Source organism: Dipodomys ordii, unplaced genomic scaffold (assembly GCF_000151885.1).
Source record: "Dipodomys ordii isolate 6190 unplaced genomic scaffold, Dord_2.0 Scaffold70, whole genome shotgun sequence".
Taxonomy (NCBI): domain Eukaryota; kingdom Metazoa; phylum Chordata; class Mammalia; order Rodentia; family Heteromyidae; genus Dipodomys; species Dipodomys ordii.
Genome location: NW_012267286.1, coordinates 11,107,732 through 11,131,649, shown reverse-complemented (window position 1 = coordinate 11,131,649; position 23,918 = coordinate 11,107,732). Strand labels below are relative to the sequence as shown.

Sequence of the window (23,918 nt, the reverse complement as noted above, 5' to 3'; positions counted from 1 at the left end):
AGAATTTGCAGCCCCGCAAAATGATCATTGGAATTAGGCCGAGTCCATCAAACATTGTGAATGATTACTAATATTACAACTTTGTATAGAACATTTAGATTTTTTCCACTAAATATATTTTGTTAACATGAAACAACCACCACACATCCCTTACTCATTTCAACTGGTCCTAATTTATGTCCTAATCCATATTATTATAATATTGAAGTAAGAGTTACATAAATCTAGGCTAAATGAGAGAGCTTTAGCTGAAGCTTTCAGACATCAGAGACTGTATGGATATGGGAAACACTGTTCTTGTGGTTAGCTCTCTTGCAATGCCACATCACAGGCAAATAAGGGTTAGTTTGCATTGATTCTAAGTTACCACTGAGATAGCCCTGGAACTGAGCTATGTGTTTGCTGTCCACACTGTTTTCCATGGAAACAATATCATGCAAGACCATTTTGTCCAAGAGACCACTGCAGGTCTAGAATTCCTAGATAATAAAAGCAAGTGAGAATCCATCATTTTAAGTCTTCATTCAACACTACTTCCCAATATTAAAGGCTCTGGAAAGAATTACATTTCTAGGTTTCAGTTCAGTGTAAGAATTTTCTAACTATTAATAAAAGAGTTTCAGTGCCTCAAGATGCATCCCTCATTGTTGCAATGCAATTGGCAAATGAACATACAACTTTACATCTAAAAGAAAATGTTGAGAGGACTCAGAATGGAGGTGGAGACTCAGTCCTTCTGAAGGTGTCACACGACTTTAAGAACTAAAATCCAGATGTTGGTTAGGCCAACATCTAAGATAAACTACTTGTATTAAGACTCTGTTGAAGCTCTACTATTACTTCACTGACTAAACTTATAAGTATGTAGTGGTAGGGTTGGTTTTTTTTTCTGTTTTTGTTTTTTGGTGTGGACCTCAGGACCTCTCATTCTCCATTTTCTTTCTTGCTCACAACTTGCTCCACTCAAGTCCAGGCTTTTTTCAATACACCAACTAATTATAAGATTCTGATTTATTCTTTCTTATCCAGCTTTGACCCTCCTCAGCAGAGAGAATTACAGGCTGTAGGGTGAATGTCTAGAAATCGAAAGGGTTATTTGTTAGAGCGAAGATAACATAGATTACAGGTAGATTAACTCCATTAAACTATATATTGGGAGTATGTTTTAAATATGAAATCTTGATGGATTATTTCTTCTTTTACTCTCCTTTGCATTCATTGTTTAAGTGGAAACCAGTAAGTCCTGGTCTAAAGCAACCCCATTTACAAAGTGGCCTCCAGAAAGGACTCACTGAAGAGCAGAACAAACAAAGCATAAGTGTTTAGGGAGGCAGGGGAGGGATACATTTTAAAGAGATGAATTATTTATTCTAGAAAAATGTGAAAGTTATTCTAAAACTCCACTCTTTCAATAGTACAAATATTTGGATGCATTGTACTCATGCAAATTTAAAATGGTAACAATTGACTCATTTCAAAAGCTTTCCTTTCTATCTGAAGAGCAGTTAGTCACTCAAACACAATTGAGCCTCCAATTGAAGAGGAGATCCTGCAAACACTGCCCAGCGGCCTTTCACCTAACAAAGTGCTGGCTGAAGAGAACAGACAAGAGAGGTTAAAACAGGGGCTATGAAGTCAGTCTGCTGAATTTCAATTTCCTCACTATCTGTGACTAATCAGTGAACCCGGAGGAAAGTATGACACTCCTATGTACCCTAGCTTCACATCAATAAAGTCAAAATTACAAGGTAATTCATGGAGTTGTTCTAAGATGAAAGGCTCAAAGAAACTCTTTGAGCAGTGTCTGGCACATGGTAAGTGCTTCAAATATTATTAGTATAATCACCATCATCATTATTATTTCCTGTTTGTAGGAATAAAACAAATAGCATATATATAATCAAAATTGAAGTACAATACCTATGTATTAGATAGCTGACCATCCCAGGATCTTTTTTTTTTTTTTGTCCCAAGGCTTGAACTCAGGGCCTGGACACTGTGCCTGAACTTTTTGTTTTTGTTCTCTCTTGTTTTTTTTGGGTCCGGTAGTGGGTCTGAACTCTGGGCCTGGGCGCTGTCCCTCAGCTCTACAGCTCAAGGCTAGTGCTCTACCACTTGAGCCACAGCACCACTTCCGGCTTTTCTTCTTTTTGCTTATGTGGTGCTGAGGAATCGAACCCAGGGCTTCATGCATGAAAGGCAAGCACTCTACCACTGAGCCACCTTCCCAGCCCCCCTGAGCCTTTTTATGCATAGTACTCTACTACTTGAGCCACAGTGCTACTTCTGGCTTTTTCTGAATAATTTATTGGAGACAAGAGTCTCGTGTACTCTTTTTCCTGGGCTGTCTTCAAACAGCGATCCTCAGATTTCAGCTTCCTGAGTAGTAGGATGGCAAGTGTAAGCCACTAGCACTTGACCCAGGATCTTTTGTATTCAATCTTCTTCATTTTTTTTAATATTAGTGTGTAGTTATTGTAAAATGGGGTTTCATTGTTTTATTTCAATGTATGCAAAAAAGGTATGTCGATCAAATTATACCATCCTGACATTCTCTTTACCCCTTCCCCCTTTTAAAAGAAATTTTAATGGTTTTTGTTATTCTGTTTTTATACCTGGGGCTGAAGGACACTGACCATATTCATTTAAGGGAAATCTTCCAAGTTATGTGACTCAAGGTGACAGTAGTGAAGGGTATGACAACCATCACAGTGGATTAATTCTATTTATTTACCAGTCCTGGATATAACAGGTGGTAAGCAGGTGCATCCTGCTGATAGGCATGAAGCGGATTTTTCTCCTTTCATCTCCAGAGGAGCCATTTCTTAGAAAACCACTCAAAAACAACTTCCCAGTCTCCAGTTCTTTGTAGGCTACATAAATGTCTACATGTCTTCATTAGCATCCCATAGTGGTAACAGTTGTATTCATGGTTTCTGCTTGGTTCATTCATAAATGTATACATTTCATACTGTTTTCCAGTAGTTTCCCTGTTTGATAATTATTTTAAAGAGATTATCTTTGTAGAGTGTAAATTCTACCATGTTCATTCAGTTAAAGTATGTGAAGGGGTCTGGTGCAGAGGAAGATCATAAACTTGAGGACGACGTGGGCTACATAGAAAGACCAAAAAAAAAAAGTGTTTATAAAGAAAATGAAATAAATGAGGCTTTTTTGAAGCTAAGTATAATACTTAATTCAAGCAAAAAAAAAACCAAAAACCCAAACCCTAAACTACAAATACCTTAAATGAAAACTTGGGCCTATAGTTTGCTAGTAAATATCAAACCTTACCATGAATTAATGGTATATATAATACATATAGTTAGCCTGACAGGTTCCTTTCCCTAGATTGGCCAACAACGGGCCCTTTGGGTGTAGGCAGCTGATCACCAGCTTCCTCCCTCTCACCTTGAAGTAACATTTCATTTGGTCAGTTACAGCCATAAATGGTAACCGCAGGACCCCTTATCTAGTATTCAGGCAGATGCCAAAAGTCTTAGCCCACCATAATGAAATCCTCTGCTCATACCTTCCACATGAATTCCCACCCTAAGCTCCTATAGCTTATAATTATCACCCCCCTAAACTCAGGACAGGTGCCATTTCTCCCTCACCTGTGAGGAAGTGGAGAAATACACACACACACAAACACACACACACATATACATATATACACACATATGTGCGTATGTATATATCTATTTAGATATATACATATATAGACACATATGTACACATACTATGGCAGTACAATTGCTCTCAGGGCCTGGCACTTGTAAGTATGGCTCCATGGCTCCAGCCCAGTTTTGCCTTGGTTATTTTCAAGTCAGGGTCTTGCTTTATTTCCCAGGCCAATCTGGGGTGTTTCCTGTCAGCTGGAGATGGCAGGAGTGCACAGCTAGCCTAGCCACTGTGCTTCTCCTATAACTAAAATAACAGGCTTCGCCTAACATCGTCTTATCTGACCTTTTCTGCTTGTCTCACACATATACTAGTTATTGCAAATAAGGGAAACCATGGGACCTATGTTGCTTTGGGCCTGGCTTACTTCACTTCATATAATTTTTTTTCCAAGTCTTTCCATTTCCTAACAAATGGGGCAATGTCATTCTTTCTGATGGAGGCATAGAATTCCACTGTGTATATATACCACATTTTCTTGATCCATTCATCTACTGAGGGGCATCTGGATTGGTTCCATATCTTAGCTATGGTAAATAAGGCTGCAAGAAACATAGTGGTGCTGGTAGCTTTACTATGGTCTTGTTTGTGATCATTTGGGTAAATGCCCAAAAGTGGGATTGCTGGGTCATCGGGAAGCTCTATGTGGAGTCTTTCGAGGAACCTCCATACTACTTTCCAAAGTGGTTGAACAAGTTCACACTCTACCAACAATGCAGTAGGGCTCCCTTCTGTCCACATCCCCTCCAGCATCTGTTGTTATTAGAGTTCTTGATTCTAACTGGGGTGAGGTGGAATCTCAATGTTGTTTTGATTTGCATTTCTTTTATGGCTAGAGAAGTTGACCATTTCTTCATGTGTCTATTGGTCATGCTTATTTCCTCTTCAGAAAGGTTTCTCTTTAAGTCTGTTAGGCGAAATGAGCCCCAAGATAAAGACACAAGTGGTTTTTTCTTTCTTGCTATTGTTTCTAACAATATTGTTTTTAAGGTGATTGTTTTGTTGCTTTATATGTCCCTCCCCCAGGGTATAATAAGTTTTCGCTGTATTTGATGTTGGTATAGTTTGGGGAGGGGAAGGGAAAAAAATCTTTACAACTTTGGCCAGGGGGAGGGAAGGGTAGTCGTAAAGATGGAAGGGCAAGGATGGTAGGGGCAAAACAAAGGAGAAGGCAACAATGCTTGATAAGAAATGTACTTATTACCTTGTTCATGTAACTGTAACCCCTCTGTATGGTATTTTCACAATTAAAAAAACTTATTTAAAAAAAGATAAAAACAATAAAATAACAGGCTTGTAATACCATGCCCAGGCACTGGATGGAGTCTTGCAAATATTTTTATGCCCCAGTTGGCCTCCAACTATAATTTACCACCTTCTCTGCCTCCCAAGTAGCTAGAAACAAAGGCTTGAGCCATCAACACTGGCTTCCTGTTTATGTTTTTAATATTCAAATAAATGATCTGAGGCAAAGAGTTGGCTAAGAGCAATTAAAATCTTTAGCCAGCTGTGATGGCTCATGCTGGCGACCCCAGCTTCTTGGGAGGCACAGATCAGGAGGGACTATGGTTTGAGGCTGGCAAGGGAAAAAATGTTAGTCAGACCCTAGCTCAAAACTAGCCCAGCTTGGCGGTTCACACATGTAATCCAAGCTACTCACAAAGTGCCGGGAAGAGGATTGAAGTCATAGGCCAACTTGGACAAATGTTTACGTCTCCCTCTGAAAATTACACTAAAATAAAAAAAGTCTGGGAATTTGGCTCACATGGCAGCAAGCCTGAGTTTAAGTAGCAAGCCCTGAGTTTCAATCCCAGCAACACATACATACACAAAAATGCTGACTGGCCTTGTGGGTCTCACTTAAGACCCCTACAGTTTTCCTCAGACATGAAGGTGAGAAAAAAAAGTAAATGTTGAAAATCATGTTCTGTGAGGTAAGCCAAGCTAAACAGCCCATGTTTTCTTTCATTTGCAGAAGCTAGATCTGAAATACACCAGGATATGGCAAATTATACAGGACACAAAGAAGGATACTTTTAGGAGAGGAACACAAAGGTGAAATGCCTCTTATGATATAAAATAATAGTTATTTAAAGGAACTCCAGGAAATGGAAAAAAAAGTTTTTTTTTCTTTGTTGCTGTATTTCTTTTCTTTTTGTCTTGTTTATTTGTCTTTGGAATGGTAAAGATGGGGAACAGAAATGGAGGGACAAAGGGTGAACAAATGTAGCAGTGGTACTCACTAGATACTATGTGGAAAATGAACTATTCAACTTTAGGGTGGGAATGGGAGGAAAAAACTGGGAGAGAATGAAGGAAGGGGTGACATTGTCCAAAAAGAACTATAGTTTTTACCTGACTTACGTAACTGTAACCCCTCTGTATATCACCTTTGTCATAACAAAAATTTAAAAAGAAAATAAGAAAGAAAGGTACTCATTACTGACTTAGGTAACTGTAACCCCTCTGTACATCACTTGTCCTATGAGGTTTCTTCCTTCTTAGCTATAATTCTCTTATTTATTTAGACATGTTCCCTTAAGTCCGTGACTACTTCTTGATTGGGAAATATCTGGGGGTGTAGAAATGTCAAGTTTTGACAAAAAAATGTTAAAAAAAAGGAAAATACTTTTTCTCATCCATTCTAGTTGTTTTCATCAAATTGTCTTTTTGGTAGGAAAAAATGTGTTATGTGGCTACATCTCAGAACTTTAGCAAATGATACCGTTATCTGTTTTCTACACCTAATTTCCTATTTCTCTCTTCCTGAATTCCTTTAGTCATGAATTGATTTTTTGTTATCATGTTCATCTCTAGTCCTGATTTTTAAATTAGTTTGGTCCTTATTTAACCTTTTTAAAAATTATCTGTAAACAGTTGTAAAAGGAGTTACCATTGAACAAAGCACTTTATGAAGAAAATACATCTTGATCAACATCACCCCTTTCAACATTGTTACCCATCCCTTTCAATCAACCCTCTCCCTCACTCTTAATTGTGTAGGCTATACAATGAAGTCTTGACTACATTCTCCCGGCCCTATTTATTCCTCTACTTTTCTTCCCTTGTCTCAACCCCATCTCTCTCTTTCAAGTTACCCTTTCCCTGGTGTTTATTTTGTTAAACTTTGCCTTTGCTTTTCTAAAGAATTACACTATTTGAGCTATGCCTTGAATCTACCACATTTCAGTTAATAAATCTATATACATTTGCATACTACCCAATGTATCATTTACTTATAAATCCATTAGTTAATTCTAGCTTCCAAATAAGGAAACCATGTAACTCTTGTTCCTCTGGGCCTGACTTAGGTCTTCTATTTCCTTACAAAGTTCAAGTACAAAATGTTCCATTTAACATATTTTCTTAATTTTACTATCCATAATACTTCCTGGAAGTAAGTAATCAGTATCTGGTATGTAGACTTTTATTTCTTTACATTGATTCCACATATTCATTCACCCATCCACTGACACACCTACTCAAGACCACATCTGGACTACAGAGAACTAGCACCCACATAGATACTTAACCGAAGTCAACATTAGGTTCTTTTAAACCACATTCAGATAAGTAAGTCTTCATGGAAACACCTGGAGTTGGTCTAGCTACTGAGATGAGCACATCTCTGGAGTAAAAAAAGAACCTATGTATTTAGAATAAGATGTAAAACACATTTTCCCAGAGGTTGATATATTATTTATACATTATTTGGACACCATGAACTGTGTGAAGCAGCATTTACAACTGCCACAGCATTTCTCAATCCTCAAACTTTCAGCTCCTCATGTAAGCTCTACCTGTTGTGGCAGACCTTCTCCATCATGGTACTCTTCCTAGCTTTTTCCAACTCTGCTTGGATATTTACAGGTGGAATTATTTACTAAATGTCAATTACAGTACCAGAATATAAAGCACATGAGGGCACAGACTATGTCTGTCTTGATTAGTCTATATCATCAACACCTAGTATAGTGCTTGGCATATTCTAAGTGTTTGATGAGAGGATATTTACTGGTAAGAGGGCAAGGTTGTAGTCACTTTAACAGGTAAAAAAAAAGAAAACTATGAAGCTGTCTGTCATCATTGAATATTTTCTTCTATTTGGTATACTTGGGTATTAGCTTTTCTTTAAGGTTACAGATTCGCTTAAGAAAAGCAATTCAAATGTGCAAAGTGTCCTGCAAATGTTTAACTCCAATGTGGAAAGGGTATCAGCAATACTTATGGCAGTAATTTCAAGTGAGATAATGATCTCTGGGTCAATATTGATAGGGTACACTTGGACATGGTCTTATTAATTCCAAGGGGGAAAAATGCTATAATCAATAAGTATATTGACTGCCTACCAGGCATGCAACTTGATTTGCCCAATGTGTCTTAAAAAGTCTCATGTTTCAAACTCTTTACATTATGATTGGCATGCAGCTGAAATAGAAGGGAAGGTTCCTAGAAAGAGTCAATGCTATATTTACGGGAAAATAGTTGGTATTGCACACATGCAAATAAAGAAAACTACACAGTAACACAAATGAAGTGAGTCTAGTCTACTCTGATGGGCAGACATGCAAATGTGAATAGAAGAAAGCTCCAAGTTGTTCAGAGCAATGAAGAATAGGTGGGCTAAAGTAAAGGTTTCAATCCAGAGGGAAAGAGAAATTATCCTAATTTTATAGAGATGTCATGGCATATCCAGTAAGTTCAAATGAATTAGTTGTGTAGTGACAAAACTAAGATTCAAACTTAGAACTTTTGCCCTGACATCTTGCAGGAAGTCACATTGAGCTATACCAAGGAATGGGACACTTGGCTCTCTTAACTTTTCAAAAGCAAACAACTCTTACTAGATTTCATATGGCAGCATAAACACATTTTTCTCACTCTTTCATTTTATCAGAGGGTATTACTGCTGTCTTTAACTACAAAATAAAGACAAATATAAATATAAACATAAATACAATATAAATATACTATATATAGTAGATATACACTATATGTCTCAAATATACTATAACTATTAGGTCATAATTTCAGAATCCTTTATCATCATCTGTCTGTAAGAATAAAATGGTCCAGTCAGAGTCTTCTCCGTTTCTTTTCCATCAATTCTGTTTTGGAAGTGCATACTACCTGTTTTCATTGCAGTACTTTTTAAAATTTCTAGTCAACATTAATTTTATTCAAATAGAGTAATCCTCCCCTTAGCAGTGAATAATTTGCTCCCACCCCCCACATACTGTATACTCAGTTAGCATAACAGCTTTTGAGTGCTTCAGAAATTTTACACAAGTCTTTTGAAATTATGCTGAAGAATACATCTTTCGTCTTCCTAGAGAAATTCTGTCTTCACCAGAGAAATTCTGTCTTATGAAAAAGTTCCCCAAATGAAAGAGTTCTATCCCCTCCCTGAAAACCTGTGATCTACCCTAAGGCAACACAACAGAGTGAAAGAACACAAAATCTCAAAAACAGTGATGTTCCCAAGTGTCTCTCACAAGCTTGTCACATCAGAGCCATACAAAAGCAACAAACACCACCCATGAGACACTGTGCTTGTTCTCAAGCAACACTGCATCACTTGCCATTATGAAAATGGAGAGAATAAAGTCTGTTCTGATAAAATAATATCTCATTTCAATTTTAGCTGGGCACTGTTGACCCATGCCTGTAATCCTAGCTACTCTGGAGATAGAGATCTGAGGACTGTGGTTTGAAGCCAGCCTGAGTAGAAGAGTTCATAAGACTGTTATGTCCAATTAAACACCAAAAAGCTCAAAGTGGAGCCGTGGCTCAAGTGGTAGAATGCTAGCCTTGAGAGAAAAAGCTAAGAAGGCCATGTTCAGGCTCTGAGTTCAAACCCTAGTAATCACACACACACACACACACACACACACACCCCACATTTCAATTTTATTCATGTGTTCATTCTTTCTACACTCAAGGTAGATAATAGAAGTAAGGCGCATTCAATACTCACACAGTGAGTACGTCCACTCATTGTACCCTCTGTATAGTTCAATAACCCTCATCCAACCCAAATTTCTGGTTTTATACAAAAGTATTTGCTGCTTAAAATTAAAAAAAAAAATCACTGGCCTTAAACTCCTCCCACTTTCTTTTCTAGTAAACATTCATCATTCTTTAAAGTATAGATTTTGTTTTGTGTTAGGTAAGGCCTAATCTGATCATTTAGTGTCAAATGTATTTCATGTTGCTACTCCCAGTTTACATTACATCACATTATATCTTACCATGTAAGACTAAATGTCTGAGTCAACGCCTTACAAGCAGTTGGCATGTGTTAGTGTACTCTCCATCCTTCACTAAGTGCCAAAGCTCGTTCCAATGGCATGCTTGTGTCCAATGGCTATGGTAGTCACTGCACCTATCTACTAGTAACTATGTTATTATGTCCCCTGGCTACAGAGGAGCAGCCATCAAAGTCAATCTGCTCTTGAAGAAGTGTGGCTACTGCAGACCCATTCAGTAGATATGGGTCTCTGGGCTGGGGAGAGGGAAATCAGAGAATCATGTGCTGTCTGCATGTCAGTGAAAACATGTACACCGGGACTTGGAATTAATAGCGGTCAAGGGCCCTATCAGGCGTTCTAGACACCAGGTGCAGTACAGGAAGATACCTATAACACCTCACTAATGTCAGAAAATTCCAGACTGACTCAGAAAATGGGTTGCCTTTTCCTGCCTCTCACAGGCCGTTTGACCTCCTATCTATCATTTGATCGATTTTTCTTCTTCTGTTCTTATTTTTCTTAGTCTCTGAAAGTCACACTCACCTATTCTGACATATCTGGAAAGGAATAGTACTTCCAAATTAAGAGATTACCATTATAATAAAAGAATGTAATAATGGACCTCTTGCTGTGCCGTTTTCTGGCTAGTCAGTAATAATGACCTCGTTTCCTTGTTTCAGGCACTTTATGCAACTGTATGCAACTGTAGAGAGACAGCATAAGTCATGGAACAGAATGGGCTTTATTCCACTGCATTACTTCCTGTTAACCACGGGGATTCATTCAGTAGGTTAAGGAGGGAAAAGCTAGTATTTACCCTGAAGTTTAATTTTCTTTAAAAGAAATGAATGTGTACTTGCTTATCACAGGAGGTGATGGTGTTGGTGCTCAGAAAATATTATTTGAATTTGATCTGAAGCTATGCACTTTTCTGTTGATCATTTAGAGGCACAATCACACCGTTCACATTTAAAACTACAGCCTTTTCTGCAGTATGATTGTTACCTCTAATTATTATTTTCTTTAAAGTAAAAATCTACCATAGTAGCTGTTGGTAGCTTTACTTATACATCAAAAATATGCTAGAAAATACCTGGAGTATAATTTTTATCTTTGATTACTGTTTTACAAAAGCAGGAGTAGGAGAGTAGGAGCTGGTGGTTTTACTTATGCAACCGACATCTTATGGAAAATATATAACAAGTCCAAGTGGTTGGGTACCACCTATGACAAATATAATTATGATAGTATCTTTAACTATAATCACAAAGCGTGCTTCAAACAAGAAGTGAAAAAGGAGGGGAAAAAAGAGAATGATTAAAAAAAAACAGCAAGCAAATATAAGACAGTAGGATAAATGCCTATAAGAAGGACTTTAAACACTTACCTTTGTTATTGTATACATCTAAGTAATTTGGTGCTGAAAAAATGGTAATTAGAGAAGGGAAGCCTGTTGTTTGGCTTTTCCTGTACATGCGATACCTAAAAACAATAAATGTAAATTAAAACTTGGCTAGCATAGAAAAAGGATTACACTACATTATAGATTTGGAATACGAAATTAAGTGAATTAAGTTTAATCTTTGCAAGAAGATTCAATTACGTAACACCAAATAAAATTTCCTCTCTGAAAAATAGTCATCGACTCATTGTAGATAGGACAACAAACATACAATCACATGATCAATTTCCAAACAGGAATCTTCTAAATTTAGTGAGCTTCAGGGGTGCATGAAACTCAGTGGAAAGTCTTAATTTATTTCCATGTGTTGTTCAGTAGAATAGGTGATGGCTAGTTAGTACACGTTTTTTTTCAGAATAGTTTTACATAAAACAATCGAGTAAGTTCAACTATATACAAAGTCTAATCACCAACAACTAGGTCAATCATTCCATAAATCTACATAATGGTTCCCTATAATAAGCCTTTTGCCTAAACTAAGAGTGACTCATTTAATGTATGGATTTTAGTGAGACTTTCTATTTTAGAATTTTATTTATCGCTGCACTCTGCTGGTGTCTGCAGCCAAAGATTACTGTCTCAGCATGGTAATATTTAATCACTTAGTAATAAAACAGAGCCTCCACAAGAAATTTGGAAATAAACCATAACATATCTACTTTTCTTCTAGTGGGATTAAATCATTTATAATATAACATTTTAGTTCTCCAATAATCAAAAAGTTCAGGAGACAGTGGCTCTCTCAACAGAGTGAAATTACTTTCACAACATAAATTTAGGCTTGTCAATTTAGAAGCATCCCTACAAAACAAAACTTTACCACTTCTTTGGTATTCTTTTAATTTTAGTATATTAAACATGCTTAATATAGCTTGGTCCTATAAATACTTCAAATAGCACCTCTGTATAGAAAGCCATACTAACGTTTATCATTTTTATTTTTATTTATTTATTTTTTGGGGGTCTGGTCATGGGGTCTGAACTCTGGGCCTGGGCGCTGTCCCTCAGCTCTTCAGCTCAAGGCTAGCGCTCTACCACTTAAGCCACAGCGCCACTTCTGGCTTTTTTCTTTTTTGCTTATGTGGTGCTAAGGAATTGAACCCAGGGCCTCATGCATGAAAGACAAGCACTCTACCACTGAGCCACCTTCCCAGCCCCCACATTTATCATTTTTAAAAGACTTTGATTCTTCTCTTTTTGGAATTATTGGGATATACCATTTTTTCTTGAAGGAAATAATCTATTAAAAATCCTTTTGAAATACTGTATTTTGGGAACTGTGCTTTTGGTAGGCCCAAGGATTGCTGTAAAAAATAATGGTGTTTACAAACTAGGTTGGTTATGCCTACTTGGCAGTAAAGATAAACAAAACAAAACAACAGCACTAACAACCCCAATATAACATTCTTAGATCCTGTAAGAATAAATCAATTGCTCATTTTAAACAAAAATACTTGTTGATGTTAATTTAGTTACTCAACACATTTTCGAGTAGTCAAATGATCTCACATATGTAATTAAAATTACAATAATCTGCCTCAATAGTCAGCCAAAATAACTTAGAGATGCCATTACTTGAGGATCCAATAGTTATACATATTAACAGCTACAGCACACTATATAATAGCAGATCAGATCATATGTTTGTTGACTGCTAGCACAAATCAATCTAACTTTGAAAGAAACTTAGCTTCTACTTTGCTTCAAGAACAATCTTGATATAAGTCTCCTTAGGAATCCAAGTAAGTAAGTATACCTACTTTTCAGAAAATCCAAAACCTGAAGGGATGAGTAAACTCACTGAGAGGCAAACAATACCTTTCAGTGTGAATGAGACTTCAAATCCTGAAATTAAGTTGATTCCTCACCATTTAAAACAATAAAGTAATTATGTAACATGTCTTTGTTTTCCAGATTCTTAAAACTCTCCACTTAACACATTTACCAGACAATAAAAACCAATATTATTGTAATTACACAGAGAATGGAATATAGTATGATCTCCTCTGTTTAACATATGTCCTATTGTTTTCTTCCTTTAAAAGTGATTGGTCATGGTATTTTGTTTTGGAACAAGAATACAACTTGTAATACCCATACAACTGTTAAAAATATTTATGTGTAGTTGTCATTTATCTGGTACCCAAACTAAAAAATAAAAAAGCTGGTACTTTTTTACTCACTCATGGACAGTGGTAAATGTAGAAGTTGAGAGAGATAAGGGGAGGTGTCCTGATATTACTTAAGAAAACAAGCTAAAAGTTGAAAGATGAAAAAAGAAGCCTCCATTCATTCCCTAGGACTCTCCATATCTGCACTGTGAGACTATTTTACATTCTAATTCCTTCTGAGGATAAGCCTGGCTGGAGGGACTCTGCACAATCGAGGAACAGGGACAACATGAGCTTGCAGCTGGCCTCAGGACTACTCACCCTGCATCTTGGGCTTCATGGGCTCGAAGTATAGATAACAAGTTATTGTGCTGCAAGAATTCACATACAGCGGGGTAACTGCCAGAGGAAAAAGACAAAAGAGAAGCATGTTAGGAAGGCATCAGGAACTACACATTGACCTCCAACAACCAACCTCCAGTTTGATCAGGCACACACACATCATTCATGTAAATCTATGTCCTGGACATTAGGGATAGGTTTCTCCCCATGGGCAGAATAAGTACCAAGGTCATAATCCCAAAGGAACGAATGTGTGCGAACCAAAGAAAAAACACAGAGGTCTTTATATTAAGTTTTCATTATATCAAATCAATGTCCTATCATTAAAACACAAAATGAACAGGAACATAAGTGTATCATAAAAATTGGGTTTAGATGCAAACCTTAGTTTCTTCAAATAGAACACTATTTGCTTGCACAAGTGCATGTGTGAATGTGAAATACAAGACTGTGTTAGGAGCTGGGGGAAAAGTGAGTGTACTGGGAAATTAAGCTCTCAATTCAGCTAATATTACATTGCACATCTAATACATACATTGCACTGAGTAGGCTGCACAAAATCTAGACAAAATTATGGAAAGTCACAAGGTTTTGATTTTGTACTTTAAATGTGATCAAGGGACTTTTGAGTCGTACTTTACTTAGTAAAAATATTCAACATACAGTCCTTATGTTTGTCGTTAAGAAAGCATTTCACCAAAGAACATGATTGTGAGTGAAATTCAGATTACAAATTAAAACTTGGGGGAAAAAAAAGACCATTATAGTCATGATGCCTTTGCTTTATGATTAAGATAAATGTACGTGATAAAAAAAAATTGGCAGGGGCTGGGAAGGTGGCTTAGTGGTAGAGTGCTTGCCTTGCATGCATGAGGCCCTGGGTTCGATTCCTCAGCACTACATAAGCAGAAAAAGCTGGAAGTGGTGCTGTGGCTCAAGTGGTAGAGCGCTAGCCTTGAGCTGAAGAGCTGAGGGACAGTGCCCAGGCCCAGAGTTCAGCACCATGACTGGCAAAAAAAATAAAAAAATAAAAAATAAAAAAATTGGCAGTTCTAATCTGAGGACCAAACCCCAGCAGTGATAACATAAATAGTTAGCAAATATACATTAAAACTATATAAATGCACACACACACACACACACACACATATACATAAAATCAGGGATACTCATCAGTTATAAAAAGCATACTGGAAAAATATTTTATTCATAAACAGAACTAAAATAATCTACCATAAAAGAGAAGCTGAATATCATTTTTATGTTACATATTTGCATGAATTCTCTGATCAACAGGAAACAATACCGCTATTATCTAAAGAAGTTGTAAGGAAAATCAGTTCTTTGGTAAAAATGGGAATCACAAACAGAAAATAGCTTCTGTGTATGTATACAGCCTTATGTGCGTGTGTGCACAAGCGTGCGTGCACTATGCAAATGAAAGAGGAAAAAGGGGAGGAGCCATCCACCAGGTCTTCACTTCCTGACGCAGGTCAACCTAGTCAACAGGCCATCTATGGGATTTAGGAGAATTGCAGACAGGTTTTGAGGGCTCCTACTGGAGCTTCCATGGTTCTTAGAGAATCCAACCTTGTCTCCCATGGCTTTTGTTCTACTTAAAGAAAAGGTGAGTGTGTATGCCTTTCAGATTGGCATCAGTAAAGAAATCTATGCTTCAGAGATACTCGTTCATCCTCCAAAAATGGCAGATTTGTTTGGTAGATATTTAGCTATAACATTTTATAGAGTAGTTTTATAGAGTAGTAGCTCAAAATAATGTTCCTTCTGTATCTCTTGAGTCCTTTATCACCATGTCTTGTACCTTTGCCTCTATATACCAGGGTTTATTGTTTTGTTGCTTCTGTCAGATTGAGGTTATTTGTGTAGGCTTGTCACTTTTCTGTCCCTGGGCAAGGTTTAATCGTGTTCTTCCTCAGCTTCCTTTGGGAACAACTTAAACTCTTCTGAAACTATAACTATATAGAGTATCTTCCTCATGCTAAGTTTGATATTACTGTGTTTGGGCTAAGTTGGCTCCAACTCTTCCTGCGAGATCTCCTGTAGAACAGAAGTCCTCACTTGTACTTGGATGCTGATTGCTTCAGGAGTGGGAAGCAATGTTTTATTACACACAAATTAAGACAAACAAACACAATAAAATCTTTTCATTTTATTTTGCGATGCTGTGGTTTGAACCAGGGCTTTACAAATACTAAGCAAGTGCTTGAACACTGAAGTACATCCCCAACTTCAGAAAACTAATTTTTTTTATTAAAGTCAAACATCTATAAAGAAAAGGCCACTTATGAAAAGAAAACAACTTAACCTTTCACAGAGTGACCATGTTCATACTCAATACTCTGACTGAGATCCAGATATTTCCCATAGCAACCTCACTATCATATTGAAGGTTAACCATGTTCCTGCTTTTTAACTTTTTCCATGAGCTTTCTCAGATGCTGAAGTGATGGAATCATATGATACACATTGCTTACTACCTTCTCTACTCATCATTTTTCCCGCGCTATGCATCCGTATTATTGCATGTCATTTTGGAGCTCATGTAAACTTGATTATAAGTGTACATTTGAGCTGTTTCTACTGCTTGGCTATTATAACTGCTATGGCTATGATCAATGCACACATGGATGTAGTTATACTAGGTATAAAATATTTAGACAACAGGTTGGCTACCTGAATGCTCAGCTTTAGCAAATAATAAAGCAGCCAATGGAAATTTGGAGGTAAAGACAATTCAAGTGGCTATATGTACAGAATTCCCAGAGTGCTGTCTCCTCTTATATTTCCATGAATGCTAACTTTCCCTGCCTGTAAGAACCTCTTCCAGTGGCTGGGAGGATATATTCTACTCAGCTTTGTATAAATCAGGTCTGACACCACCTTGAAGACAGTGATTAACCAGACAGATTTGCGAGGTAGTTACTCAATCAATGCTTGTTAAATAATCGAATGAGAGAGAATTTGGAAATTCTGGGACATATTAAGTGCAAAGGGGAAGCTATATTGATAAAAGTATATTGATAAAACTTGGGTGAAGAGAGCTATGTGATTTCAGTAGACTAAAAATGAATATGGTAAACTCAGTCTGGGAGGGAGAGAAGGCAGATGATTTAAGTATTGGTGATATTGTCAAAAAGGGGACTGATGGTAATTGCAAAGAAGAAAAGACCTAGGTGCAGGCTAGTTTGCATGACAGAGAATAAAATGTCATCAAAACCAAGCTATAGAAATACTCTCCAGTGGAGATAAAACAAATGGGAAATAAACAAGAACCCTTTTCAGGCAAAGGGAGCTCAGAATGAGGGGAACACCTACATAGAAAATTCCAGGGACAATTACTCAATGGGGACTTCAGTCAGGGAAAGATAAGAGCTGAAGGAGGTGGACACAGATTTGATAAGCTCATCACAGAGCTGACAGAGAACAGAGGCCAGTGAATTAGGTTCCCAGGGAAGAAAGTGAATTTAAAAAATGTCAAAAGCAGGAAGAAGATAAAGAAAGAGACTACAGATAGGCAGAATCTGTCTGGTAAGCTAGAGAGTGACAGAGGAAACCAGACCTTGGTAAGAATCAACCTGCAGAAGGTGTTGATGAATGGAAGGAGCTGGAATCTGTTGATTTGTCATTAAGACATCAGTAGTGATTTGAGTAAGCTACTATTTAAAAATCTTAAAAAATCCAACAACTATCTGCTCCTTAAACTCAGGGCTCGAAGTCTACCTTCACACATTCATTATGAAGCCGACAAAGTCAGAAAACCATGCTGACACGATTCATCCAAGGCAAAGATACAAACTAATAATTTAAGTCTCAGATCCTGTCAACAATATTCTCTTGTTTAAATGAAAATCAAAATTTGATCTCCAATATGTCCCACAATCTAACAGCTGACCCACAATCTAACAGCTGATTCTTTGTCTGTATCTCAGTTACTTGCTTAAAATTTGAGTGTGCAAATCCTGGTTTATGATGATAAAGATGAGAGTAGTTCTGGGTCAAACTGTTCTGAAGGATTTTCTTCTCTGTCACATTGACTATCTGATATGAACTCATCACCAAAATGAATAAATTCTTCCCGATACCTTTTTCAATGTACCTCTGTTTTCTTCAAATGATAGTTGAATGGTATGTTAGATAGTGAATAGAATAGCATATATCAAATTAAACATGCAAGCGATAAATAAAGTTGAAAGGCAAAGCTTAAAATTGTAGATCAAAGTAACTGCCAATAGCTCAAAGTGGTAACGGCCACTATATTTCTGTACCAATTTCATGGCTCAACTGTGCCCATGTACATCAACGTTACAAAGTGCCAACTCAGAAGCTGCCTGAACACTTTCAAGGTAGCACTAACAACATAAAGATCAAAAAGCACTCTGAGATTATGAGACATTTTTCCTTTTGTTTGATAAAATATCATGAAGAGTTATTTGTCTGCAGTCAAGAGTCTATGGACTATGGATTTAGATTGGCAGCGACTTATTTCTCTAATCTGTATTTGTCATGGCTCAAGATTAAATATCTACTAAGAATCTTCCATGAGACAAGTTAATCACTCTGTTGAGCATAAAAGTTTGAGTAGCTGTTGCTGGACTTTATTCCTGACATAAGCACATTTGGTGTTTATATTCACAACACAAAAATATTATTTTATAGAACTCTACTATGGGACTTTGTTCAGATTTGAATTTTTTTATTAACACATTATATTGTGGTGAATAAACTCCTCTATTAATATGTACAACAGAACCATTCTTTGAAGGAGGCTCTAGAGAGAACAAGATTTTCTGTTCACAAACTTCAACTTCCCAGTTACATTAACAGAGGTAAGAGAGAAACCTTTCTTCTCTATAATGAAATTTAATATAGAGAACAAAATGCTCTGCCGTGGAATAGACATCGTTCAAGGTTATACAAAGGAGGATACCTGCCTACTCTCCAGAGGTAAGAGACGTGACTGGCTGTGTTTTATTGAATTCTCCCTTATCATTAGCTGGAACTGAGCATTAACTTTGGGTTTGTTTTTATGTTGGAACAAAGAGCACCTATTTGAGAAGTGAAATTTTTAACGTGCAGCATCTACATGGCTGCATGTACTTGGTGAGGGACTCTAAGGCAATAGGATCATGGGATGCAGAGGCTAAAACAGAGGTGGCAGATCAGGAAGACAGTGACCCGCCAGATACCTGCCTGTGCTCTGGATTCCTTTTTGAAATGTTCTGAAATAGCATGGGTAAGCAAATCCGCCTTAGAAAATGTAAACTTAACGATGCACGTATTTTCAACTTGACTTATCAAAGGTGCTAAAACTAAATGTGTGATCCTACCTAAATACCTTGTAGATGTTCATTTTAATCTATCCCAAAAGCCTGACAAACTTGAAGTCAAACCAACTTGAAAATGTAAGGACTTAATTAACCACTAGACAGCTGGCTTTCTGATTTAAGTTATGAAAACTAGTCCATTTAAAAAATAGAGTTATGGGATTAAGTGATAAACAAGGGTCAGTGATGAATTTTTCCTACAGTTCTTGAATATAGAATGTTTTATTACATGCTACCATCATTTATAGTAGCCTCTCTACCGTCCTCTAACATGGTTTTCGCATTTTCTACCTTTCCTATGTGTGTGTTAGCATATATATTCATTTATCTCCTTTTTCACACTTTTTCATTCACTTATTTTTTGGTTTACCAACTGCTAAGATCCCATTCCAAACAAACTCTAAGGGTAAATCTTTGATTCCTATTTGTTTCCTAAAGAAGCTATGCAAATATCACTACTAAATCCACCACACGATGGATATACTCTATTCATGAGACAAACATATTCTAGCTGGCAAGTAGTCAGGCCTCACCTGTAGAAGTATGAACACCCCCTGACTGTGTTGTGAGTGAAATGTTCCTGAGTCTTCTCATTCCCGAAATCCTCCAGGGGGTCTGACCACAGGATGTCACACATGGGTCCATAAGCAGGTGGTTCTTTGAATCGGTCTAACTAAGAAAAATAGAAGACAGAGAGCAAAATACTAATCTTTGGAAACCTGAATTCAGAAAACGTAAGAAATCTGTTCTTTGTAGTACTCATCTGGTTGAGATTCCCTTTACTGCCCTCTCTTCCATTTGCATCCTGCTCCTCCCTCCATCCCTCCTCCCTCTCGCCCTTCTCTCCAATTTTCCTTCCTTACTCTTAAGGATGAACTCATTTGTTAACTATCTTCATCTCTCCCTTTCCTCTTTAATCCCTATTCTCTCCTCCTGTTCCCTATCTTCCATTCTTCTACAACATTTTGTCTTCACTTAGGTTTTTCTATTCAAATGTCTTAAGTCACAAAGTGACCCAAAGTGTTTAGCAGTTGATAATGACTCAAAAAAGAGGAATGATAAGCAGCAAAGAAACCCCAATTCTGTTGTAGGTTATTTAGCACAATTCTACATTTCACAGGTTTACCTGAACATTGCATTTTCTAGTTGCAGATGTTTATCAAAGTCACATTTCAATCATATTTTAACTTTAACATGCATTTAGTGAAATAGTAGAAATAATAAAAACCCCTTTGGAAAATATCTATGAAAATCTGATGAGGATTGATATTATTCAGACTTGTACTTTTTAATATTTTGAAAATGCTAACAGAGGCATGTGAAACACATTAGGCTGACAACCAAACACATTTTCTATTTTACCTGGAATACACATAAGATACTATCAATAATGGTTTTGAGGCATGCTAATTTGTGCTACCCTAAAGAAAATAAGGAAATCTTTCACATTGTCTCCATCGATGCAGAAATTCAATGTGATAAGACTCTATATTTCAACCATAATGTTGAGCACAATTTTATGCTTATTCATTACAAGTTTTGCTTTAAGAGATTTAAATGATTTATGCATTTTAAATAATTCATTCAAGGAAAATAATACTTGCTCATAAATGTATATAATTTCAGAAAAATAAGAATTTATTAATTAGGGGTACAACAGCTTTCCTGTCCCCCAAATAAACAAACAGGAAAGCCACAGAGGCATAGATTTTCTTCTGAAAAAATTTACAAAGCACTTTTTAAAAGTTTGTTTCATCTACAGTAAAAGTAAACAAATATAAAATTAAGTCAAATGAGGTTGAAATTCCCATCAACACATGCCAATGGGCAAAGCTAAAAATCATTTTATGGTTAAGTGTATGGTTTAATGATGTATATATATATATATATATATTGAACATAATATTTGAAAAAAGCTGAAATGTAAATTCTGGGGATGGAAGGCATTACAAAAAAAATCTAACTAATTTGCCAGGAGATTTTAGTTATTGATATCAAAAGAAGATTATAGAAGAATGAATTAACTTCATTTTTCTCTTACACTATTACAATGATCAGAGTTTATAAACATTCCAAGATTGTATCTCCTACTACATAAAACAATCCTGTATTGTTTTAATTTTTTATAAAAAGAAATAACATCTACATTCAACCTCAGTTATCTTTTTGATGGCTAAAAGAATAGAAATAGCCAAAGCTAAGTTCAAAAAAAGTTGTTTAAAAAGTCTATCATTTTTCACTTAATTATCTCATACAATAAATTAATATAATATTAGACTACTATTTATACATTTTAAGTTATAACAAATAGTAGAAATAAAAGAACATGACATGGATACATTTTAAAGGTGAAGATGTGGTGTTTTTCTAAGGGCAAAGCAACATTTCCATCACAATTTATTATGAATATATAATGATAATTTGAAAGAAACCACAGGGAAATGAAAAGGGGCATGTTTTTTAGAGATCAAATATTTGTATTTCCAGTGATACATGTCATCTGGTAAAACAACCTTCAGCCTTTAGAAATAAACATTCTATGAGTAGAAATAAACCTTTGTTTTCTGAGACCAAAGTTCAACCCAAAGGAGAAAACCATGCTGATGTTACATAGTCAGTGGTAAGGTAAGGGTAATTAAGGTCTTTGTACTCATACTGAGTGATCCAATGTGAGAACTGAACAGCACTTACTTTCCTGATGTCATCTAAAGTGTTGATCTCTGGTGACAAGCCACCGTGCACACACAGGAACTGTTGGTTCATCAGGGCAGCCAAGGGAAGGCAATCGAAGGCATCCATACAAGCGTCATACACGCGTTCTGAATACTTTATTTTACCTTTTAAATATGATTCAAAGCAAACATTTTCCATGAGTTCACAACTAGGCTCACTGCATTTAAATAGTTTTATTTCTGCTTAATATTTTCTTGTTAGGACAATGCTATGAGTATAAAGCTAGACTCAACTATAGTAGTTTAATGTTTATTACAAAATTCTAAGACATAATCAAATAGAGATGTTCAGAACATACATATTAACACCATCCCCTTTACTGAGGCTTAAATGCAAGGCTTCACACTTGGTTGGTTCTTTCGTTCAAGGATACTGTTCTACCACTTGAGCCATACATTTCTGGCTTTTTTTGGTGGTTAACTGGAGGTAAGAGTCTCCATGCCCAGGCTGGCTTCAAACCATGATCCTCAGAGCTCAGCCTCCTGAATAGCTAGGATTACAGGAGAGAGTCACCAGCACCTGGCTATATTAACCTTTTAATCTAGCTATATGTTTATATATATGCATAAATATATATAGCTAGATTATTTATATATATGTTATTTATCCACAGTCTCTACTGGTTTTTTTTTTAATAAGCCTTTGGATAGCAAAGAAAAGACTGTTATGTACAAATTGGTTATTTATCTACAAATATAATATGAAAAAATATATATAAACAAGTGGATGATCAACAGAAAGATGGCCACAGAGCTATCTGGAAAGTCTTGAAAGATTTATAAAAAAGCAAAGGCAAGATGATTTCTAAACCTTTTCTATTTCATGGCAGATTGTTTTTTCCTTATTTGTATCTCGTGTTTTGGGAAAAGTCTTTATGTTCCATTATTTATAGGACTAAATGACAGAGGACAAAGAAGAATCTTACGTCTCAGGAGACAAAGGGGTTTAGAGCATGATCCTCCTGCTTATACTTCCTACTCAGCTGGGATGACAGGCACACACTGACATGCCCAGCGATTTTGTTGGGATGGGATTCTCACTAACTTTTTGCTGGTGCTGGTGTTGAGTTAAGATTATGGGTGTGAATCTCTGGATATAAGATTAAGTTAGCAGCAAACTACTTCCAAAGAGTAATAGTCTGGCCAGTTTTAAAAGGTAACCTGTTCTGTGTTTCTTATAAATTACATCATGTTTTACCTCAAATTATAGGTCACTTTATAGACAATTTGTAATTTAACCATACATGCTGAACACTTGAAACAGCTCATGCTTAGACAAAAATGTTGCATGATATGAAATTCTATTTTAAGTATTTAATTTTAGACAATGTATCATAATATGAAGCATTCTCAGTTACCAATTACAATAATTATTTAGTACATGTGATATTAAAGGCAGAAGCTGCAAAGTATACTTACATTCTTGTTTAAATGTGAAATACTCTGTTAGATGTCTACATTCATGATTTCCACGAAGTAAAAACAGTGTTTTGGGGTAAAGAATTTTCAAGGCCCACAAATACAGCACACACTGAGAAAAATAAAAATATAAATAACATGAAAATAATCATCTTTCCATGATATGCTTTCATTACTTACAAATCTTAAGGTCACAAACTGAATACATTACCATGACCAAAATTATCCAACAAGAACCTTATTCAGAAAGATATTAAGAATCAAAGAAAACAGTGCTTTGGTATAAAGCCATTGTTTATGTACGTCTTAAACACACTCGCACTAATAATTGCACACAGAATGGATTGTATAGGGTCAGAAAACAGTGTGGGATGTAGGAAGTGGGAAAGGTTGGTTTAAAAAAAAAGAATCTGGGGCTGGGAAGATGGCTCAGTGGTTGAGCGCTTGCCTTGCATGCCTGAGGCCCTGGGTTCGGTTCCTCAGCACCACATAAGCAAAAAGAAAAAAGCCGGAAGTGGCTCTGTGGCTCAAGTGGTAGAGCGCTAGCCTTGAGCTGAAGAGGTGAGGGACAG

General features: G+C 36.5%; 1 protein-coding gene across 1 annotated transcript in view; it reads right to left on the bottom strand.

Moving 5' to 3' along the window:
- The window catches only part of Ppp3ca (protein phosphatase 3, catalytic subunit, alpha isozyme), a 249,709-nt gene that overhangs the window by 38,863 nt on the left and 186,928 nt on the right, over positions 1-23,918 (bottom strand). The window contains exons 4-8 of the mRNA XM_013023790.1: positions 23,347-23,458; positions 21,887-22,032; positions 19,729-19,868; positions 13,830-13,907; positions 11,323-11,417 (exon numbers count right to left, since the gene is read on the bottom strand). Of these exons, the coding sequence (XP_012879244.1) occupies positions 11,323-11,417; positions 13,830-13,907; positions 19,729-19,868; positions 21,887-22,032; positions 23,347-23,458 (571 nt within the window). The remainder of the gene's footprint in view (positions 1-11,322; positions 11,418-13,829; positions 13,908-19,728; positions 19,869-21,886; positions 22,033-23,346; positions 23,459-23,918) is intronic.